The following is a 19605-nucleotide window of genomic DNA, read 5'->3' as shown; positions in this document are numbered from 1 at the left end:
TGGCCTGTGGTTGAACCAGCTCCAGCCAGAGCCATTGAGAATGAGTCATTTCTGTGTTTTAACCTCTGCCAAAGGAGCAAGGATTGATTAACGCACCGCTAACCCGCAGGCCAAGCGGAAAACTCTTTATGGAACCGGCAGCGGCGGCACCACCCGGCAGCCGCCACCTGCCCCGACCGAGCAGGGGCCGCCCCTCGCGGGCTCCCCGGTGCGGAGGGCGGACACCCCAGCCGTGTCCTGCCCCGCTCCCCGCCGCACTCAGGCGGTTACAGCCGTTAACGGCCCGACCCGGCCCGGCCCACCGCCGTCCCGCCCCACCGCCGTCCCCAAGGGCCTCAACCCCGCCTCTAGGAAGCTGCCCCTCCTGACTACTGCGCTTCCGGCCAGGCCGGCCTGGCGATTGGCTGAGGCAGGGCACGTCATCGGAAGTGATGATTGCCGGGACACGCCCCTGGCTCCGTTCAAACCTGGCTGGCGGTAAAGCGGGGAGGAGGTGAGCGGGGAGCGGGGCTGAGGGTAGCGCGGGGCTGAGGCGAGGGGGGAGCGCGGGGCTGAGGGTAGCGCGGGGAGCGATGCTGAGTGGGGAGCGCGGGGCTGAGGGGCAGCGGGGCTGAGGTGAGGGGAGCGCGGGACTGAGGGGCAGCGGGGCTGAGTGGGGTGCGGGACTGAGGGGAGCGGGGCTGAGGGGAGCCCGGGGCTGAGAGGCAGTGGGGCTGAGGGAACCGCCGCTGCCATCTGGGGCTACTCGCTGTCAACGTTCATTTTCCCGACGTTCCCAGCACATGCAGTGACACTGCGGCTGCGTTCAAACTCCCTCCTTCTAATAAATGTTGTTTCTGAGGAAATAAAAGTGTTGTTCGTGTTATAGCCTCTCATCGCCGTGTTTTATCTCAAGTCAGCTGTCCAAGTACCTCTGCCTGAACGTCCCCGTTCTGTTTTCAGGGGATCTTTTACACATGATAACCTGTAAAGATGTTGAAGTTTAAATGCGGTGCCCGAAACCCGGCAGAGGCCGGATCCATGGAGCCCATCACCAGCCGAGTTTCTCGGCTAAATCTGCTCTTCCAGGTAAAGAGTGCCTGGCGTGGGATTAGCTGGGATCAGTGTCTGCGTCCAATGTATTGAAACACAGTTTTGCTTGTATTTATCCTATAAACTGCACGGTTTTCTCTCTCTCCTCTGCTCTCCCCATCTGCCACTTCAGCTTCTTAACATCTGATAACAGTGCGTCATTCCTGGGAGGAAGGGGTAAAAGAAAGGGATAACTAGTTGGAGATCAAAGGGGGCATCTACTTTGCACAAAGTTTGATGGACAGTTTATATACATAGAACCATAGAACAGTTAGGGTTGGAAAGGGCCTTACGATCATCCAGGCGCAGGGACACCTCACACTAAACCATGTCACCCAAGGCTCTGTCCAACCTGGCCTCTAACACCGCCAGGGATCTGTTAATATTATAGCCTGAAGTGCATTTTCCCCCATGATGATGGAATATTGCATTCTGCATCCTGTAATCTGCGGTTTTTCATGGGTGATGTAGCTGAGGGTTTTGCCCTGAGATGGATTTACCTAACCAGCTGCTATTTTATCACTGGAGAATTTGATCAGCAGCTTTTCCTTCTAGAACTAATTTTGATACTGACTGCTTAAACTATTTATGCCATGAGAAAAACCCACATGGTACAATGTCAAGGAAGAAGCCAGGGGGATCAGAGCTATCAGTAGGGTGTAGATAGTTTCTGGGAAGCTGTGATTTGAACTTTAATAATCTTTAAAGGATTGGTTTTCTTACAGATGGAATACCTGTAGCAGCTATTACAGACAGATATAGCGAGTTGTTATATTTACCTCACATTTCTGCATTGTTTGTCTGATTTCTGAAGTAGTGATTTTTAAATAAATAATATATAATCAGCTCTATACATATGTTATTGATTTGAGGCTTTTCATTGTTGTCTGAGACTCCATCTGCTGTTGCTTCCTTTTTTTTTTTCCAGGGGAAGCCACTCTTTGTAACTCAACAGCAGATGTCTCCTCTCTCCCGGGAAGGCATCCTTGATTCCTTATTCGTCCTTTTTGAAGAATGCAGAAACCCTGCTTTAATGAAAATTAAACACATTGGCAACTTTGTCAGGAAGTGTAAGTTTGTTTAGGCTTATGTTCAGGTGCCATTTTAAAAGATAGTTCTTAATTTTTAAATCATGCTTTAGCTGCTTTGAGTCATTAATGATTGTAACGCAGGTCTTGGAGCATCTGACTTTTTGTGGGCAGACTCAATATGTGAAAGGGATCTTGGCAATCTCAGTGAAGCTTTGATCAGGTTCAAAAAGGTCAAATGCAAGTGGCTTTTAAAGTGTGGTGACTCGAATACGTGTCCTTCTTAGTCTGTGCTATATACTAGGGTTGACTATATACTAGGGTTGAGGGGTACTTTCTTTGAAAGTGTTTATTACATACAGCATTGCTCCAAGTACACACAATAGAAGGATGTCAGGAGTTGAGAGCAGGATAGTGACTAGAGTTATCAAGGGAAAAAAGCTTTAGAAAGGAACTTGGTAATTATTGGCTCTTTCAGCTTGTCGTAGCCTTTGGATTCCAAGTGTTATCTGATTTTTGCATGTGTAACTTGTAAATAGTGATTCTGTAAATCTGAAACACTATTGTAAATAGTGCTTTTGCAGCACTCTGAAGCACTATTGTAAATAGTGCTTCAGAGATACAATTCTGGTGTTGTAAATATTCTACTGATAATGTGCTCAGATTCTTTCTGGGGAAAAGTGAAAAATTCATCAATTTTTCTGTTAAGATATACTGGAAAGCTATTTGGTTTCAAGTAGTTTCTCATGCCCTTTATGATAGTTCCATCCAATAGTTTGTAGATATTTTTAGCAGAGAGTAATTTTCGGCTAGTCTGAAGAATTTTTAGAGCAATCTCCTGTGAGCAGTTGGTTATCACAGTGCCGTTTGAAACTAGTCCATGGAAAACTTGAACTGAGTAGCTGAAAGAAATGTCTCCGGTTATTTGTTAGAAAATAGACTAGTGCCTCCCACAGGCAGAGGAGGAAACCCTGCCACTTGACTCGGAGAACTCTGCTGGGTAAAGCCCTCCTATTTAGAGATTAGACTTTGTATTGGTAAAGGAGGGTTGGAAAGAAATTAGAAACAAAAGAGGCTATCAGCCTATAATGTTATGAATGGGGCAGAATTATGGTTGCTATGGGAACTCTCTTAACATTTCCTGGTTCTTTTGTATGAGCCATATTTCAGTCTTAACTATGCATTAGAATCATAGAATCATAGAATAATTAGGGTTGGAAAGGACCTTAAGATCATCTAGTTCCAAACCCCCTGCCGTGGGCAGGGACACCTTATGTTAAATCATATCACCTAAGGCTTCGTCCAACCTGGTCTTGAACACTGCCAGGGATGGAGCATTCACAACCTCCCTGGGCAACCTATTCCAGTGCCTCACCACCCTAACAGGAAAGAATTTCCTCCTTATATCCAATCTAAACTTCCCCTGTTTAAGTTTTAACCCGTTACACCTTGTCCTATCGCTACAGTCTCTAATAAAGAGTCCCTCTCCAGCATCCCTATAGGCCCCCTTCAGATACTGGAAGGCTGCTATGAGGTCTCCACACATCCTTCTCTTCTCCAGGCTGAACAGCCCCAACTTTCTCAGCCTATCTTCATACAGGAGGTGTCTTTTTCTAGTTCTTATACATACTGTTGTGGTTTTGTTTTCTTTTTCTAAGATGCACAGTTTGGAATGATTTCACATTCCTTGAAAGTGGAACTAAAAGTTGTTGGTTTTGGTTTTGTGTTTTTTTTTTAAATTCCCCATTTTTGATGGTGTGTTTGTTACAAAATGCCAGTTGGCCAATGTAAAAATAAGTGTTTTATTTTTCTAGATGCAGAGACAATAGCTGAATTGAGGGAACTGCAACCTGGTGTGAAGGATTTTGAAGTGAAGAGTGTGGTTGGCTGTGGTCACTTTGCAGATGTAAAAGTAGTAAGAGAGAAAGCTACTGGTGATGTGTATGCTATGAAGGTGATGAGCAAGGAGTCCTTGCTGGCGCAAGAGCACGTATGTATATTTTTCTGTTGTGAGGGTAGAACAACAAAGTACACTTTGAACATTCTCTTTTTGTCACTACTATTAGAATTAAGTTAAAAGTGTGTCTTGGGATGGATCATCCTACATTTCAGTGAAGTAATATAACTGTGTAGTTTTGCTGTATTAAAAAGCCATTGCCATAGGCTTGAATCTATTGGATGAGGTGCCATCCAACCCCCAAAATGACCCTTGTCTTAAAGACTTTACTATCTAATTGTGAGATAAGAAAAAATAGATGGAGAAAATACTGATTGGTATTGATCAGCTTGTTGATGGCTTGAATTTTCAGGCAATGCGTTCATTAAGTTTTTTGTTCTAAAGACCGACATAGAATGTCAGGAGTGGGTGTGAAGGCAAACTGTGGTGACTGGATTTTTATGGAGAGCCTCTCACTAGCTTGAGAAATGTGTTACTTGAGAACTTAAAAAAGAGATAATGGAGGTTGTGATCATAGTTTGGTGAGAAATAGAAGTTAATCTTTCACTGACATGAGCTGACAAGTAGGACAGAGATACTCCATGAAAGACCTTGTGAATTTATACAGCAGTATCTGCATCAGTTGTTCCCAATACATGATGGAGTTAGATTGCTCCTGAGATTCCATAGCCTTGTTTGTGGCCTTCAGAAATTAAGATAAACTAAAATCGCTCTTGCTATGGCATAGGCTGACAGGAAGCAAAGTATGATACTACCCTCAATATGAGACTTGCTCAGTCTTGTTGAGTGTGGGTGAGTGAAATAGGGAATGTTGATCTAAATGAATGTGCAGCATCTCTGGTAATAAAATTAATTTCTTGTTCTGGCTGTGCATGTGAATAATTAAATAGCTCCTAGAGGATGATTTCAAGGAAGCCTTGTATTTTAATACTTTACAATGAATTTATTGCTGAGTTAGCTGTGAAATGCTACCCCATAATTGCTCTAGTTTATTCTTGTCTGATTGTTTTGAGATCAGTTTTTTTTTTATTAGGGCCAGGCCAGATGAGGTCAACCAGTTGCATCCCAGACTGGTATGCTTCACCAGTTTGAAAGGGAAGCTGGCCTTTGTTGCAGAACTACTCAGTTGAAAGCAAGCTAGACAACAGAAGTTGGAAGGAGAACAGAAAGCACAGGAGTAAAATTACCTTTTAAAAGTGCACGTTGCAAGGGAAAAGCATTTAATAATTTCAGTGCGATTTTTATTTTATGTGTGCCTTTGGCACAGACTCGAGTCTTTCTGAAACAATTGGATTCTAATGTATTCTAACTCATTTTCATCATGTTCTAACTGTTATAACTTCCTTTTCTCATAGATGTCTTTTTTTGAAGAAGAACGCAGTATATTATCTCAGAGCACCAGCCCATGGATTCCACAGTTACAATATGCATTTCAAGACAAGAAGAATCTCTACTTGGTAATGCCTAGTCTTTGTTTCTTTTCTTCTGTGATAAACACCTCTACTGTTCTGTAAGTTTTCCTGCATTACATGCCACTGTATGATATGTGTCCAATGTAATATGGAGAAGTTGAACAGAATATCTTTTCTGTATATGAACTATATCTTTTCCTTTAAAATTTTATGTAGGTTATGGAGTATCAGCCTGGAGGGGACTTGCTGTCACTCTTAAACCGATATGAGGACCAACTAGATGAGAGTATGGTGCAGTTTTATCTTGCAGAGTTGGTTTTAGCCATTCACAGTGTCCATCAGATGGGTTATGTACACCGGTAGGTAAAGATTGCTTTGCATTGTGCATAATATGTGATCAATATCATTCCATAAAACAGTGTTATGGAATGATGCGTTCTTAGCTGTTTTTTTTTTTTATATATATATTCTGTCCTCTTTCAGGTCAGTGTTTCATATGCTCTATCAGAAGGGAAAATTAGAAAATTAATCATACTCCAACTATAATTGTAGCTAAAGGCATTAACTTTGATGTAAAGTTCAAACTAACATCAAGAAAGGTTTGTTACACATATTTTTGGGAGGCTTAGGAGAAAGAAGTCTTAATATCGCACTATAAAAAATTAAAATCTTTTCCAGAGATTGTTGCACCAATATTTTAGCAGCAAATATTTTTGGGAAATTAGTGTCACTGTTAAAACTTCTGGTGTGTGATTGGTGAGCAGGGCAGTAAAGGATCTTGGAGCAGTTAAATGTCACAGAGTTTTCTAAAGATCATCTCAAGGCTTGCAGGCTGTTACTCTATGTATTTTTACATTTTACTGATGTTTAATAAATTTATTCCATTCTGAAGCTTTGGAAATGTTGTGAAGTATTTATGTTACGAAGTATTTATGCTGCACTTAGAGCATAGGCTGTGACCTTCTAATGCAACGTAGCTGCCTGGATATGAAAGACGTGTAGAGTAAGTTGTGAGGAAATTTGGGATTAAAGCTGCATAATACGTCACTGTAACTCAGTTACAATGTAATCAGGGTGCAAAACCACTTTCTCTTTCCATTGTCTATCAATAATTATCAACTTTCTGTGCAATAAGTGGGAACTTTACTACTTTCATATTTGCTTGGAAACAGAACAACAGTTGGAAATAAGACTCCCACTTGTTAAGGTTTTATGCAACTGAGCACATGGCTGAGTGCAGCTGAATAGGGTTATCCTGTTATCTAGATATGACAGCTGGGAATGGTATGGAAAGGTACTGATTGCTTTCTTCTTGCTTACAGAGATATCAAACCAGAGAATGTTCTTATTGACAGAACAGGACACATTAAACTGGTGGACTTCGGGTCAGCTGCCAAAATGACAGCAAACAAAATGGTAATAATGTGGTTGGAAGCTTTGCTTATGGGTTGGTTAGTCCAGTCAAAAAAGGAAAACTAACATTTTATCTGTTCCTTGATTATACCAGGTTCTTCTGCCTTTCTTGTCCAATATGGAGTCTATTCATAATGATATATTTCCATTCATTAATGCTTTTTCAAACATGAACTCAAGTATCTTTTGGAGCTCTCAGTAGATCTGTATCTGCTTCCTAACATTTTAATACACTTACTTGTGAAGACAGCTCTACTTTCTCATCGTGCTGCACTGCATTACAGAATCATACTTCTAGGGATCCTTACAAGTGTCCAGTGCTGTGTTTAAAGGAGGACATGGATTTATAATTGTTCATGATTGGACTGAACCCTTGTTGTTGTAACTAAGGTGGAACAGTTTTGAAGACTCGGGAGCTCTTGATTGAAATGAGTCACATTTCAACGTTCCGGGCTTTGCTCACCAGAAAGCACTCTATTCAAAGCTGTGAATCCGTTGAGGTTTTTTATAAGTTGCTTGTAAATTTAGGTAACTGCATACAAATTCAAGTGATGATTTGAAATTAAAATCTATCTAAGCGAGAACATGAAGTTCTACACCACATTCCTGTCTTGGTTTACAACTTTTTTTTGGTAGCATTTTCTTAGTATTGCAACTCTTAATGTTTTGTTTTCCCTGTTTTCTTTGCCTTTTCAGTACTTCTTTGCATAGTCTTTTTCTTTTCATTTTTTTTCTTCACATTATCATTTCAGTTATCTTGAGGTTTTTGTGTTAGTCTGCCTGCTTCTTTATTTCATTTTTTTGTATCACTCAATGAGCTGCAAAAATGACTGCAGTTTTGGCTCCTGAATTATTTTTTTCTAAGCACTCCAGAAATTTGAATACTAGTACTTTGCTGATAATGAATACAAGGTAAAAGGTAGACATGCCACAGAATGCAATGAGGGCAGGGAATATTTATATTAAATTTGACTATTTTTGATATTTCAGCTCTGATGTCCCTGTTTATACTAGTTGAAGCAGTAGTGCTAGAGTGTGTATACTGCTTAATACATTAGTTTAGTAATCCTGTGCTTTTTAGAATGCTGTTTTTCTCCTTTAGCTGTTTGTACTTGCTAGTAACAGTTAGCTCTGATAATCTGACTCTTTTTCTATCAAATAGCTTGCTTTCTGTTTGTTTACCAGCAGTTTCGTTAACCTTGCACTTTTTTGCTTAACAGTCTTGCTTAAATTTACTTACTTAAAATTCACTTAGAGACCTGAAAATTGTGTCTCATTTGAAAAAAGCAAACAAAAAAGATTTGGTTTATTATGAAGATTACAATGCACAGACAGTGCTATAAGTTCACTTGGTATATCTTTGCATCTAGGTAAATGCCAAGCTACCTGTTGGCACACCTGACTACATGGCACCAGAAATGCTAACAGGGTTGAATGGGGATGGCAAAGCTTCCTACGGTCTGGAATGCGACTGGTGGTCCCTGGGAGTCATTGCATATGAAATGATTTATGGGAGATCTCCCTTCACTGAAGGGACTTCAGCAAAAACCTTCAATAACATCATGAACTTCCAGGTAGAGAAAACTCTTTCCATGCTCTTGAGTAAAAAGGCTATAGTAAAGACTGTGGTTTTACTTTGTGGCTGTAGTAAAGACTTTACAGTTGAGATAAGAAGCTTACGGATGTCTCTTACTTTGTCAAGTTCATAGAATATTCAGTGTATGCACTTTATATTGTTTTTATATGTCTCTATATTGTATATCAAATGATTTTTGGTAACAGGTGTCATGAATTGCAAAGTTTTAGCTATCCTCTTAGGCAGCTATAATTGCAACATGTGCAAAATAGTTTGGAAAAGGGATCAGAAGGATTAATTGTGTATTCAGAAAGTTTCTAATCTTATGAAGTGTTTCAGGATAGTAAAGAGGCTATGAAGAGCTGCAGAAAGACTTGAGGATATTGACTGTCCGCATGATTAAAACATCATATGCAATTTAGTTTAAGTTAAGTTTAAATGAATGTATATGAATGGAAAAGTATCCCAACTGTACCCAGTGAAGGGCTCAAGAACAGTATCTTGATTTTATAATCTATGCAAATGTTAGTTTAGTTCTTAGTAACAGTCCAAAAGGCAGCACATAGAATGGTAGGAGGTAGTAGGGAAGAAAAAGGAAATAAAAAATCATGTGTAGCTTGAAGGAAGTCAACAAAGAGTGGTTGCCTATGATCTCTTCTAATATGGGAATTAGGGGCATCAAATGAAAGTAGGCAGCAATAACTACGCTACAAACAAAAAAGGAAACTTCATATAGCACATTCTTATGCTGAGGAGCTCTTTGCTGTAAGTTTGCAATTGCTGAATATTTATATGTGTTCAAAAAGTGACTAGAAAAAATCATAAAAGAAGAATCTATTGAGATCTGGCAAGTAGAATCATAGAATCCCAGCCTGGTTCAGATTGGAAAGGATCCTAAAGCTCATCCAGTTCCAGCCCCCTGCCATGGGCAGGGACAACTTTCAGTAGATCAGGTTGCTCCAAGCCCTGTCTAGCCTGCTCCTGAACAGTTCCAGGGGTGAACGCAAAGACATCATCCCTGGTTCAGAAAAGCCTAAGACACTAATCCTTTGAAGTTTGGGAGAATTTTCTGGGAAAGTGTCTTGTTTTCCTTTTCCATTTGTGTATGCCTTGGCCATTTTCAGCATAAGATGGTGACCTGGGACTGCCATTTATCTGATTAGAAATGGTTGTTCCTGTGTTATCTTTGCTGCAATAAATACATATAAAAGCCTAACTGGAAAAAAAATACCCAATACTTTAATTTGTATGCTATAAATATTTATCCAGTCTGTCTGGCATAGAATAATGAAATTTAATTTTACTGTTGTGGGACTGTTTTCCTACTGAGCAGAAACCCTTTTCTTTCTTGTTTTTTGCAGAGATTTCTGAAGTTCCCAGAGGATGTGAAAGTTAGTAGTGGATTTCTTGATCTGATCCAGAGTCTGCTCTGCGGGCAGAAGGAAAGGCTGGGCTATGAGGGACTCTGCTGCCATCCATTTTTTAATAAAATTGACTGGAACAACATCCGTAACTGTAAGTAGAATAACACTGCATTTATAAACAATTCCTGTTGCTTTGGGTAACGTGAACGTTTGTACAATGTGAATATTTAAGTGTGCTTGATCTGAATTCTTATTCATAATGAAACAGGGCTATGTCCTGGAGCAGGTGTTTTTAACAGAACAATTCATTTTGGTTCCTGGATAGGATATGTTATCTCTCAGGTGAAAATTGCAGGGTAAGATGAAGTTTAATGCACATCCATATGAATTTCTGAATGCAATTGCCATATTACTGCAGGCACTAGACTAGAAATTCAAAATGGTCCTTTCCATGTCCTTCCTTGGATTAAAATGCATCAGTATGTTCTTTCAGGCCTTTTCCACCTCAGTTTGCTTAACTTTGGCTTAATCTCATTATTTTTTGTTGAATCTTCAGCTTTCTCTCTTTTGTTGCTTGTGGTTCAACTTCAGTTGAGTTGTTTTTTGCTTTATGTGTTTTGTTGGGTGTTAGCTCCTATAGGTGGTGATATGTCAGTGGTCATAGGGACACTGGAATTTTTTCTCAAGCTTAATTTGGCAAATAGATGACTCATTTTTATTGACAAAAATCCATTCATTCCACTAGGAATAGAATAAAACCACTGAAGCAGATAATTTTCTCTGCAGAAAATTGTTTCTAACACTGTGGAAGCACTGGAATTCAGTATTTGGAAATACTGAGGCACCAGCATCATGGCAAAAGGAAATCTTCCACAGATTGTCAATGATCTATGTATGAGAACCTGAGTTGTGCTGGATAGTATTTGAGATTATTTGGACTGTAAGATTATCTGGGCAGGCAACATGTCTGTATTATATTCTTTAGCCAGTATGCTGTAAGAGCAATGACTTTGCTCCATTTTCATGATAAATTGCTAAGCCAATGCTTCTACTTTTGATGACTATCTCAGCACTTCAGCTGTCAGCTCCACAGAATATTTACTCACTTTTCTCTTGATTCATTAATTTTGAACTTGTGGAGCTGCTCTTCTGTTAAATTTCATTGTTTGTGCCCTTTGAGAGGCATTGAGGCTTGAGTCTTTTCTATCATTTTATCATACATTTCCCAGACTTCAGCTCTTTCTGCCTTCTTTCCCCAGAGCCCTGCCTGAGCCACCAGTTTCCATTTCTGAAACTTTTGCTTGGCATTTGTATCATATTATCTCAGACCTGGGAAAAAAAGAAGTAGCATGTGAGCATGAGCTGTGGTATTTCCTTGGCAATTGTCTGTCCAGTATTCACACAACTGCATAAGTTAATGGGGTGTTTTGCCATTTCATGTGGCAACCGTGATACTGATGGACAAGCTGGCTGGCAGCTCTGATGTCATGACAATGTTGAAAGAAATGATTTGGGATTTAAAAATCCCCTTTCTGTCTAGAGCTGACCAGTGGATTGCATCATTCCCTGTAATATCCAGACCTACTGTGAAGATTCATGCAGTTTTGACCCCTGACTTTGTTGTTATGTGTCATACTTCATAAAACCCCACTGTATCTAGCACAAAACACAGCAGTCTTCTAGCTCTTAGTAGCAGATTCAATGTATCACCTATTGCTTTGCTCTCTGCAGTGGTTCCACATTTGCTGGTTTATTCAGAGCGCTGTCACTGTCATCCTGTTCAAAACCCTTGTTGGGTTTGACCCAGGCTTTCTAAAAGCTAAAGGCGTCTTTCTTATCTTGACCTCTGTTGATAGTGGTGTTTAACTGGAGCAGTGGCCACCTAAGAAGATAAGGAAACTTGTGATTGCTGGCAAAGGTCACAGGGTTTGGATTTACATTAAAGAGTCTCACTCCCTGAAGTTAACCTGGTCAAAGTTTTGAGTATGGCATGGACTTGGGGATCTGAAAGTTCTTTTCTGACCTAAATGATTCTGTGATTGCTAAATAAATTCTGTGTCAGCACAATCAGACTTTCCTCTGGTCTATAAAAGTAATGATGTTATTTCTATTACAGACTGAGAAAGGTAGGGAAAAAATTGGTACCCTTGCCTTGCAGGTATTCAAATTGTCATGCTGGGAGCTCCAGGATAACAGTTCTTAATGCACCGATTTTGGTTAAGAATGTGTCATTAAGAGGCTTTTCAGTGTTACATTTTGTTGTTATGGTAACCTATGAAACACTTGACTTTTCAGTAGCCCCCTTCCCAAAAGATAGCTGCCTCTAAAAAAGCTCCCAACGTCCTTGGTTGAAGTAGCATGTATCTGTAGAGGCAGCTCTTCAATTACAGAAATAGGAACCAACCACTAAACATAAGGTCAAGTTTAACTGAATCTGTGTCAACAGCTAACTCTTCCCCTACCTCGGAGTATTGTACTGAAACTTATTTATAGATTCTTCTCTCTGCATTTGTTGTTTTTTTGCTATTCAATGACTTCTAAAGCTTCTAAAAAAAACAAACCAGACACCACCACCTCCCTCAAAAAAAGAAAAAAGACTTTGGAAAGGTTGTGTTGATTTACTTGACAGAATTTTCTGACAATGGAAAGGAATTTATCTACCTAGAATAAACATATTTATGTCTGTGTTTCAGCTGCATGATCAGCATTTTAACTGGAAAGTTGATAACAGAACTATTTGAGTACTTGCCAAGTATCTAAAGCTGGAGGTAGAGAATGAGGGAATGACGTACTTGAGTTATGAGCAAAAAGGTTGCATTGTATATAATTTGGGTACTTTGTTAATCACCTTTTGTTATTTAAAATCTATAAATTCCATCAGCTGTTTAATTTGGAACAAAAAATCTGCCTGCTGAGAGGTGGTCAGAAGACTTTTATTGTCATCTAAGCAGTATATATGTATAGCAAAAAGAATCTTTCATTTTAAGAACTGTTTTGTAACTGCAGTCCAAGAGGTCTTGAAAATGGAATAGCATATTTGGACTTGCATGAGGAAACTGTATATATGAGAAAAAAAAAGAATGAATGTCTTGTGCAAACAAAAGAACTTGAGAAAGTGTTGAAGACTGATTTTCAGGGTATATGTTCTGCTATTAAACAGGTAGGAACACAAATCTCATTGCTTGTAAGTTCAGGATTCTTCCTTATCCTCAGGAACCCAGAGTTGTCATTCATGATTAAACACTGTGATGTTTCATTTAAAAGAAAATGTGTTGACTTGTTTCTATAAGTGGAGATCACTTTCATGCCAGCTTGAAGATCGCTTTTATGTATATGCTGGATCATCGTCTTGACAGAACAGTAAAGATGTTAAGATAATATTATATATATTGGTTACAACCAGTATAATGCCTTTTTTTTTTTAATTTTTTTTTATTTTGAGTGGTCTTAGAGAAAACATCCTTGAATTACTTTTTATTTTTCATTTCTTCCATAACACATTACTCACATAGGCCTTTTAAAGCCTGTGAAAGGGTAATGCCTAACCTACTGCGTGGATGCTTTCCTCAGAAGGCACATATAGATCACCTTGCAGATCAAGGAAAGACACATTTTTATTCTTAAGAAACGTTGTGTATTTCCTTTCAGTTTCCTATTTCAGTCTTTCAGTGTCCCTGGGGAAATGCAGTATCTCTTCTGAATTTGCATGAAAATATTTTGAAAGGGTGGAGAGACCTGATTAAGGCAATGTTCCTTGAACTACTCGTAAATACATACCCTCAAAACCAAAAAGCAGCTTCTTTCCATACAGACATTTTCTCTAATCCTAATGATAAACCAGTTCCAGAACTGCAGTGCATGTGTGCTGGAGTTTGCTGCTTTCTTTTTTCTCTTAAACTTAGCAACCTACAACACCCCCTTTTCCTCTGAAAGTCATTCTTTGGAACAGATGGAAGAGGGTTACATCCTTCTACAAGTGGGGAGGTATCTAGGCAAGCAATGGGCTTTTTTAAAACATACCGTTCTCTACAAGATACTTTAGATGGTAAATAGAACATGTATGTTTATTTGTAACATCGGAAACAAGAAGTCTTTATACCCAACCAGTTTGTATGAATAAAAGCATCAGATTTACTGTCTTTTTGAGTAATAGTTTTGCCTCCTCTTTGGGAGGGGGTGAGTCTGAAAAACGTGCAGATTTTTCACCATGTCAGATGGGATGGCATGGTTTTAGCATTTAGTTCAGGGTTTTAACATTTAGAGGCTTGTCTTGACCTCTACTAAAGGATTCTTCCCTTTGAAGAAGCAACTGGTAAGCATGTCAGTGTATTTGCATTCACCAATCTGCATCTTGATCTGAAAATACTATAGTTGACAGTTCTCTGATTTTAAGCAAGAAATAATAATTTAACTAGATATCATGTCACCCGTGTTTGAAAACACAATTACTTCTCTGTTTTAGCTATTTTTTTACAAGACTGCTCTGTTTATTCTGTAGATATTTTGGACATCAGACAAAGGACTCCTTAGTTGTAGGAATAAAGGAATATAAAGAAGCTACCAAATAATTGAAAAACCCCAGAGTGGATCTAGCTTTTTTTCCTTAAAGATGTTCCCTCTTACTCCTAAGTGAGTCTTTTTCCAGGGTCCTAAAACTTCTAAAGAAGTTCTCATTCTCAATTACTGTTGGCAGTTCGGAACTACTTAACATCTAGAGGTATTTCTGTTGAATGACTGCTTTTTAGAAGTTTTCTTTTTAGTTGTTACTGTTTCTTGGTACAACTGTTGTAACAAGGTTATGCTGCAAAGTTGCAGAGGTTTTGGACTGTTAGTCATGGATTTACAGTGAACGCAAACTCGAGGGCAAATGGTTTTTCAGTATTTTTCAATCCAGTATTCACAATTTCTCCACTGTTCACATAGTTTATTGAACATTAGGAGAAATTGTGGTGTTAAACATTGTGCTTTGTAAACTAGTTTCCTACCAGCCCCAAAGATTTGCTCTGTCTCTGATTCAGTTTTATCTTTCTGCATCCACTGTTCCCCTATTGAATGCCCTTCCTCTTTTTATGTGCGTGCTGATCTTAGGCATATTTAAGTTATATTTTCTTTTATGCATATGGTTTGACTAGGAATTCTTGCTGTTGGTAAGGGGAACGTATTTTTCATTGAAAGGACTTGGAGATGACTCTTAAGATCATCTTAGCTAATTTCTGGTGAGAAGTAAGGCACTAGATCTGTCTTTCAAAGATGAAGTTATCTGTCAGGCTCTGAGCAGTATATAACCTGATGTTAGACCATTCTAAGAAGGCAGTTAATTTGGGCTTCGCTACCTCTTTAAGAAAGATTCTAGACTTCCCCAGACAAAGTGAAGGGGTTTTGCTGTTTTCTCTATTACTTCACTTCACAGACAGTATCTTCATAGACAGTCTTCAAAGCCAATGGTAACCCCTCCCAGCAACCCCTTCCTCCAAGAGGATGGGCAAAATTCTTTCAGCAGAGTTCCTAAACTAAAAAATAATTCCTGAACTTCTTCTCCTCTGCTATGAATTAACTCTAACTTGGGTTTATATTTACATTGAAGATGATATACTTCCAGACTGGTTTCTGCCGCTTCTCTGGGGTTAATCATGAAGAGCGTATAGAAAAGTGGTTGGATGCTATTCTGACATTAAGTGAATTTAAAAAAAACCCCACAGACACTAATAAACAATCTGTGTTCCAAAATCATGTTTACAGTACAGAAATGTCAGCTTTATATTGGATCTAAATTTATATTATAACCAATAAACCAGAAGTAATTAATAAATTAATGCTATTGAAACAAAATGGAAATGTTCTGGAGCCAGTCAGTAAAACTGCTTACTCCAGAACCTATTTAATTTGTGTATTTTCCCCATTTATCTGATTCTAATGTACTTGGAACTGCTGTACGTGAGCAGCATCCTATCTGCTTCATGGAATTTCTTCTCACTTCCTTGCTTTGGAGCCACGTCAGAATGGCTCCTTGGGGAGCTGCTTACAAAGCCTGCATGTGCACTTGTGATTTACCAGTTTATACAGACAGATTCCTTTTTTTTTTTGGCTGTTAATGCTGGTTTGGTGGGTAGGTGAAACATGCATTTGTTTAGAGAACGAAGAGTTAAAAAGCGGGCTGGGAAAGGCTTTGGCAACCTAGAGGGAGCCAGCAAGCTCCGGCCCTGACTCATTCTGCCCTGTCAGTCAGATAAGCCTCAGCATCTGTCACGACTGCAGGCAGGTAGGGTTAAACTCCGAGCACGCAGAGAGTGAGGAGCAGGGAGCCTGCACTGCAGGGGTTGTAATGTTTTTTCCCGGTTCTTCAATTCTCATCAGCCCTTCAGCTACAGGAGATCTATACTGGAGCCATGGTAACGGTTTTAGCACACTACACTTCCATCAGCTTGTGACAATGGGCTATGTTCTAGTTGCTGACTGAAGAGCTGTCTCCTTTATAGAGCAAAGAAGAGATTAGTAGATTTGCAGTGAGAGAGGACCCGAGTGATGAAATAACTTAAAAAAAACCCAAACCAACCCTTTTAGAAAACGTGATTTAATGAGGCAGGAATTGCACAGCAGGTTTTTGCATTCATTCCTTTCACACACATAACCGAGCCAGCAGGTAGCTTGGGTGCTGCACATCTTTGAGAAGAACTTGTTCTTTTGTTCTGCTGGTTAATTAAACTGAAGCAAACACGAGAAAATCAGCTGAAATGAAACAACTGCTTAACAAGTTAAATGGTACCGATTTAGAAATTGTAGTAAGAAATACATTGTGATTCCTGCTATTTATACCCCTCTTCAGAGCTGATTGTATCGGAGCCAGACTGCAGTGGTGTCCTGACAAGAGTTCCAGATCTTTAGCAAGCTCTATAGAGAAATAAAATCTCACTGTTATTTCTTCCCTTCCTAAAGACCAATTAATTTCTGGTAGCTGTAGTTTCTTAGAATTGTCCAGGAGAAAGACCATTTTGCTGTTCATTAGAAGCTTATGCTGGGAGGATTCTTGGTAGTATTAAAGGTTAAAGGTATCCCTTAGCTGACTAGCAAAGGATCAGGCTACGTTCTCATGTAGTGTCACTAATTGCATAGGTTGGAGATGCTTTCTAGATGAATCAGAATGGAATTACTTTCAGCTGTATCACAGAACTGATTTTCTTAGCCTGATGCTTTGATTTGATTCCATGTATGTGTTTAAAAAACCAAAACCTAACCTGAAAGAAACCCACCCCAAACCCAGCAATCTCAAATCCCCATCCTAAACCCCAGTTTAATCGCTGGGGGTGACATTCTGCCTGCAGAGTGGTAGCCATCTTGGTAGCTTAAGGGTTAATCTCTTGTTGCTGTAATACATTGGAGAGCAGCAGCTCAGTCTGCTTGTGTTAGCAAGATTAAAAGCAGGAGCTGCAGTGCCATTGCAAGCACTGAATGAGTGGGACTGTTGCAGAGTGAACTGTAGCTGAATTTTGTCTTTTCTTCTTGCTTTTTTTCACCAGCTCCTCCCCCCTTCGTTCCTACTCTCAAGTCTGATGATGACACCTCAAATTTTGATGAACCAGAGAAGAATTCGCGGGTTTTATCCTCTACGCGCCAGTTGAACCCAGCAGGTTTCTCGGGTGAAGATCTGCCGTTTGTGGGGTTTTCATTCATCAAGGCATTAGGGATCCTCAAATCAGAGTAAGTAGGAATTATTGCTTAGGTAGATTGCTTAGGACTGTTTGAAAAAATGTGAAGGTTTGTTACAGTGAGGATGGTGTGTGTGAGGAAAAGCTGTTTTAACTGGCCTGTACTCTGCTTTAGGAAGCTGCCAGATTTGCCTGGATCTGTTGCTACTGTGGCTTGTGCCTGTCCTACTGTTTTGTGATTATTTCTGGGATGAGGGGGAGGGAATGGAATGGAAAGATTGATTCTAAACCAGTTACTGTTAAAATTGTTGTTCAAATACTTTCAGTCAGTTATTGCTGTTAACCAGGGAGCAGTAGGTGATTGCATTTCTGATATTGCAGATCCCTGAAAGAATGAGAATACTGAGGAGTTCAGAGATGGAAAAGGGGGTGTGTGTTATTTTATTGGGTCAGAGAGTGGGCACCAAGTGCTGGGGATGTGTAAGGCTGAATCAGTGATCCACAGAAATGGAGCTCTGCTAATCTGGGAATGTGCAGTGATGGGTCAGTGAAGAAGAGAAGGATCTTCATGGCAGCTGACTGTGTGCTGTTGGGTCAAGTTAAATATGAAAACTGGACATTGCTGTATTTTGTGTTAAGACAGTGGAGATTTAGATGGAGTATGCAGGGTATGTGTCTGTGGAGGGAGGTAAAGATCTAGAAAAAGTGGGCTTCAATTGAAAGAATACATGCTTTCTGAGAGAATGCAGTCGGAGGAAAAAGAATATTATAAATAGTGGTATAAACCATTTGGTGTGGTGGGTGGTTAGTTTCTGATGACAGAGCTATTGAAAAAGTATTAGTGCAGTAGGTTAAGTTAGGAAGTCCTTCCCTTAGTATCGTGAGGTCTCTCAGGAATGCAATGGCTTTAGCTGGGTTAGTGACTCAATGCACTCCAAGGTGCTGTGTTTTTGTGTCAACCATCGTTCACTGCTGCTCATCAGTTCCCTTCAGGGACTTCGTTGTCAATCTGCCTTAATCAAGTTTTCGTGTTTTTGTCATATTGGTTGTGATAGTTGCTCTGCGGTAAGTGTGTAACCAAATCTGGTGATACTGTTGACACCTTTGATCTTGCCCACACTATGAATCAAGGTTATGTGCTGGTTATGCCAATAATAAAAAGGGAATCTTTGACTGTCTCTCTTCAGCAGAGTTGCTTTGATGACAAAAGAGGAAGGAAGGGAGAGGAAATAAACCCCCTCCAAAGTATTCTTTTACTTATCTAATTATCGAATTATTATCTAATATTGAAATGAACTAATATTGTCAGCAGAATTAGGAAAATGGAATGTTATATTTGTAGATCCTGGGGTTAAAAATCCATTGATTTAGAAGTGAAATAACTTACGGCATTACGTTTTCTGCTTGGGAACTGCAATCCGTCTATCAAACCTACATGACCATTCACGTAACAGTAAGAAGAGGCTCAACAGTGACCATATCTATATGGTAGAAATGTGTATGTAATTGGTCCCAGGACTAGAACTGAGGAAGAGGTGAGGTAAAGTCCCAGGATCAGTGGTATAACTGTGCTGGAGGTTGAAGGCTGAAAAGTAATGCAGATATAGCAGGTGGATTAATGTGCTTTCTTTGTGGAGCTCGTACTGAAAATGACTATTGAAGTTACATTTGAATTCTGGTAATCGATGAGAAGAGGTACAGCAACCGAATAGAGATTAATGTGCTCTGGAGAAATTCTGACTGAAGTAAAATCTCTGCTTGGTGTGGCCTGTTTTCTCCTGAGCTGGAACAGAAAGACATCGTGTACTTCATTTTCCCCAGAATAAATTTTAATAGAAGTACATCTCAGTTTCTTTTTTTTCTTTCTTTTTATTCTTTCTTTTTTTTTTTTTGAATAAGATGTTGATAAATACACTTTGATTTTTTAATTTATTTTTTTTTTTCCCAGTAAATACTTGCATTTTCTTCTATGAAGGTGATTTAAATATATCAAAGAGTGTATGGAGACTCAAAAATATCTGTATTTAAATAATGTGGCGATTAGTTTCTTCTCAATATCACTGCAACACTGGGTCATAAAGCTCACTTCTTACTTATAATATGTTGTGTGTTGTATGTTTTGCCTGAGGAAATAAAGTACT

At 39.5% G+C, this 19605-nt stretch overlaps 1 protein-coding gene across 9 annotated transcripts in view; it reads left to right on the top strand.

Moving 5' to 3' along the window:
• Window positions 1-452: 452 nt before the first annotated feature.
• CIT (citron rho-interacting serine/threonine kinase) overlaps window positions 453-19605 on the top strand; it is a 73335-nt gene continuing 54182 nt past the window's right edge. For 8 of the 9 annotated variants that reach the window (XM_062631209.1, XM_062631207.1, XM_062631206.1 and 5 more), the window contains exons 1-10: window positions 478-493; window positions 943-1068; window positions 2000-2141; window positions 3914-4089; window positions 5412-5513; window positions 5685-5827; window positions 6791-6884; window positions 8252-8455; window positions 9819-9972; window positions 17336-17516. In XM_062631209.1, the coding sequence (XP_062487193.1) occupies window positions 973-1068; window positions 2000-2141; window positions 3914-4089; window positions 5412-5513; window positions 5685-5827; window positions 6791-6884; window positions 8252-8455; window positions 9819-9972; window positions 17336-17516 (1292 nt within the window). In that variant the 5' untranslated portion in view covers window positions 478-493; window positions 943-972. Of the gene's footprint in view, window positions 494-942; window positions 1069-1999; window positions 2142-3913; window positions 4090-5411; window positions 5514-5684; window positions 5828-6790; window positions 6885-8251; window positions 8456-9818; window positions 9973-17335; window positions 17517-19605 lie in introns of all 9 variants that reach the window. The other variant, XM_062631201.1, reaches the window with a different exon arrangement.

The sequence above is a fragment of the Pezoporus occidentalis genome, unplaced genomic scaffold, assembly GCF_034315485.1.
Source record: "Pezoporus occidentalis ecotype Australia unplaced genomic scaffold, CSIRO_AGI_Poc_V1 ctg37, whole genome shotgun sequence".
Classification (NCBI taxonomy): domain Eukaryota; kingdom Metazoa; phylum Chordata; class Aves; order Psittaciformes; family Psittacidae; genus Pezoporus; species Pezoporus occidentalis.
The sequence above is the reverse complement of the archived record's forward strand: the minus strand, read 5'-3'. Positions and strand labels throughout refer to the sequence as shown.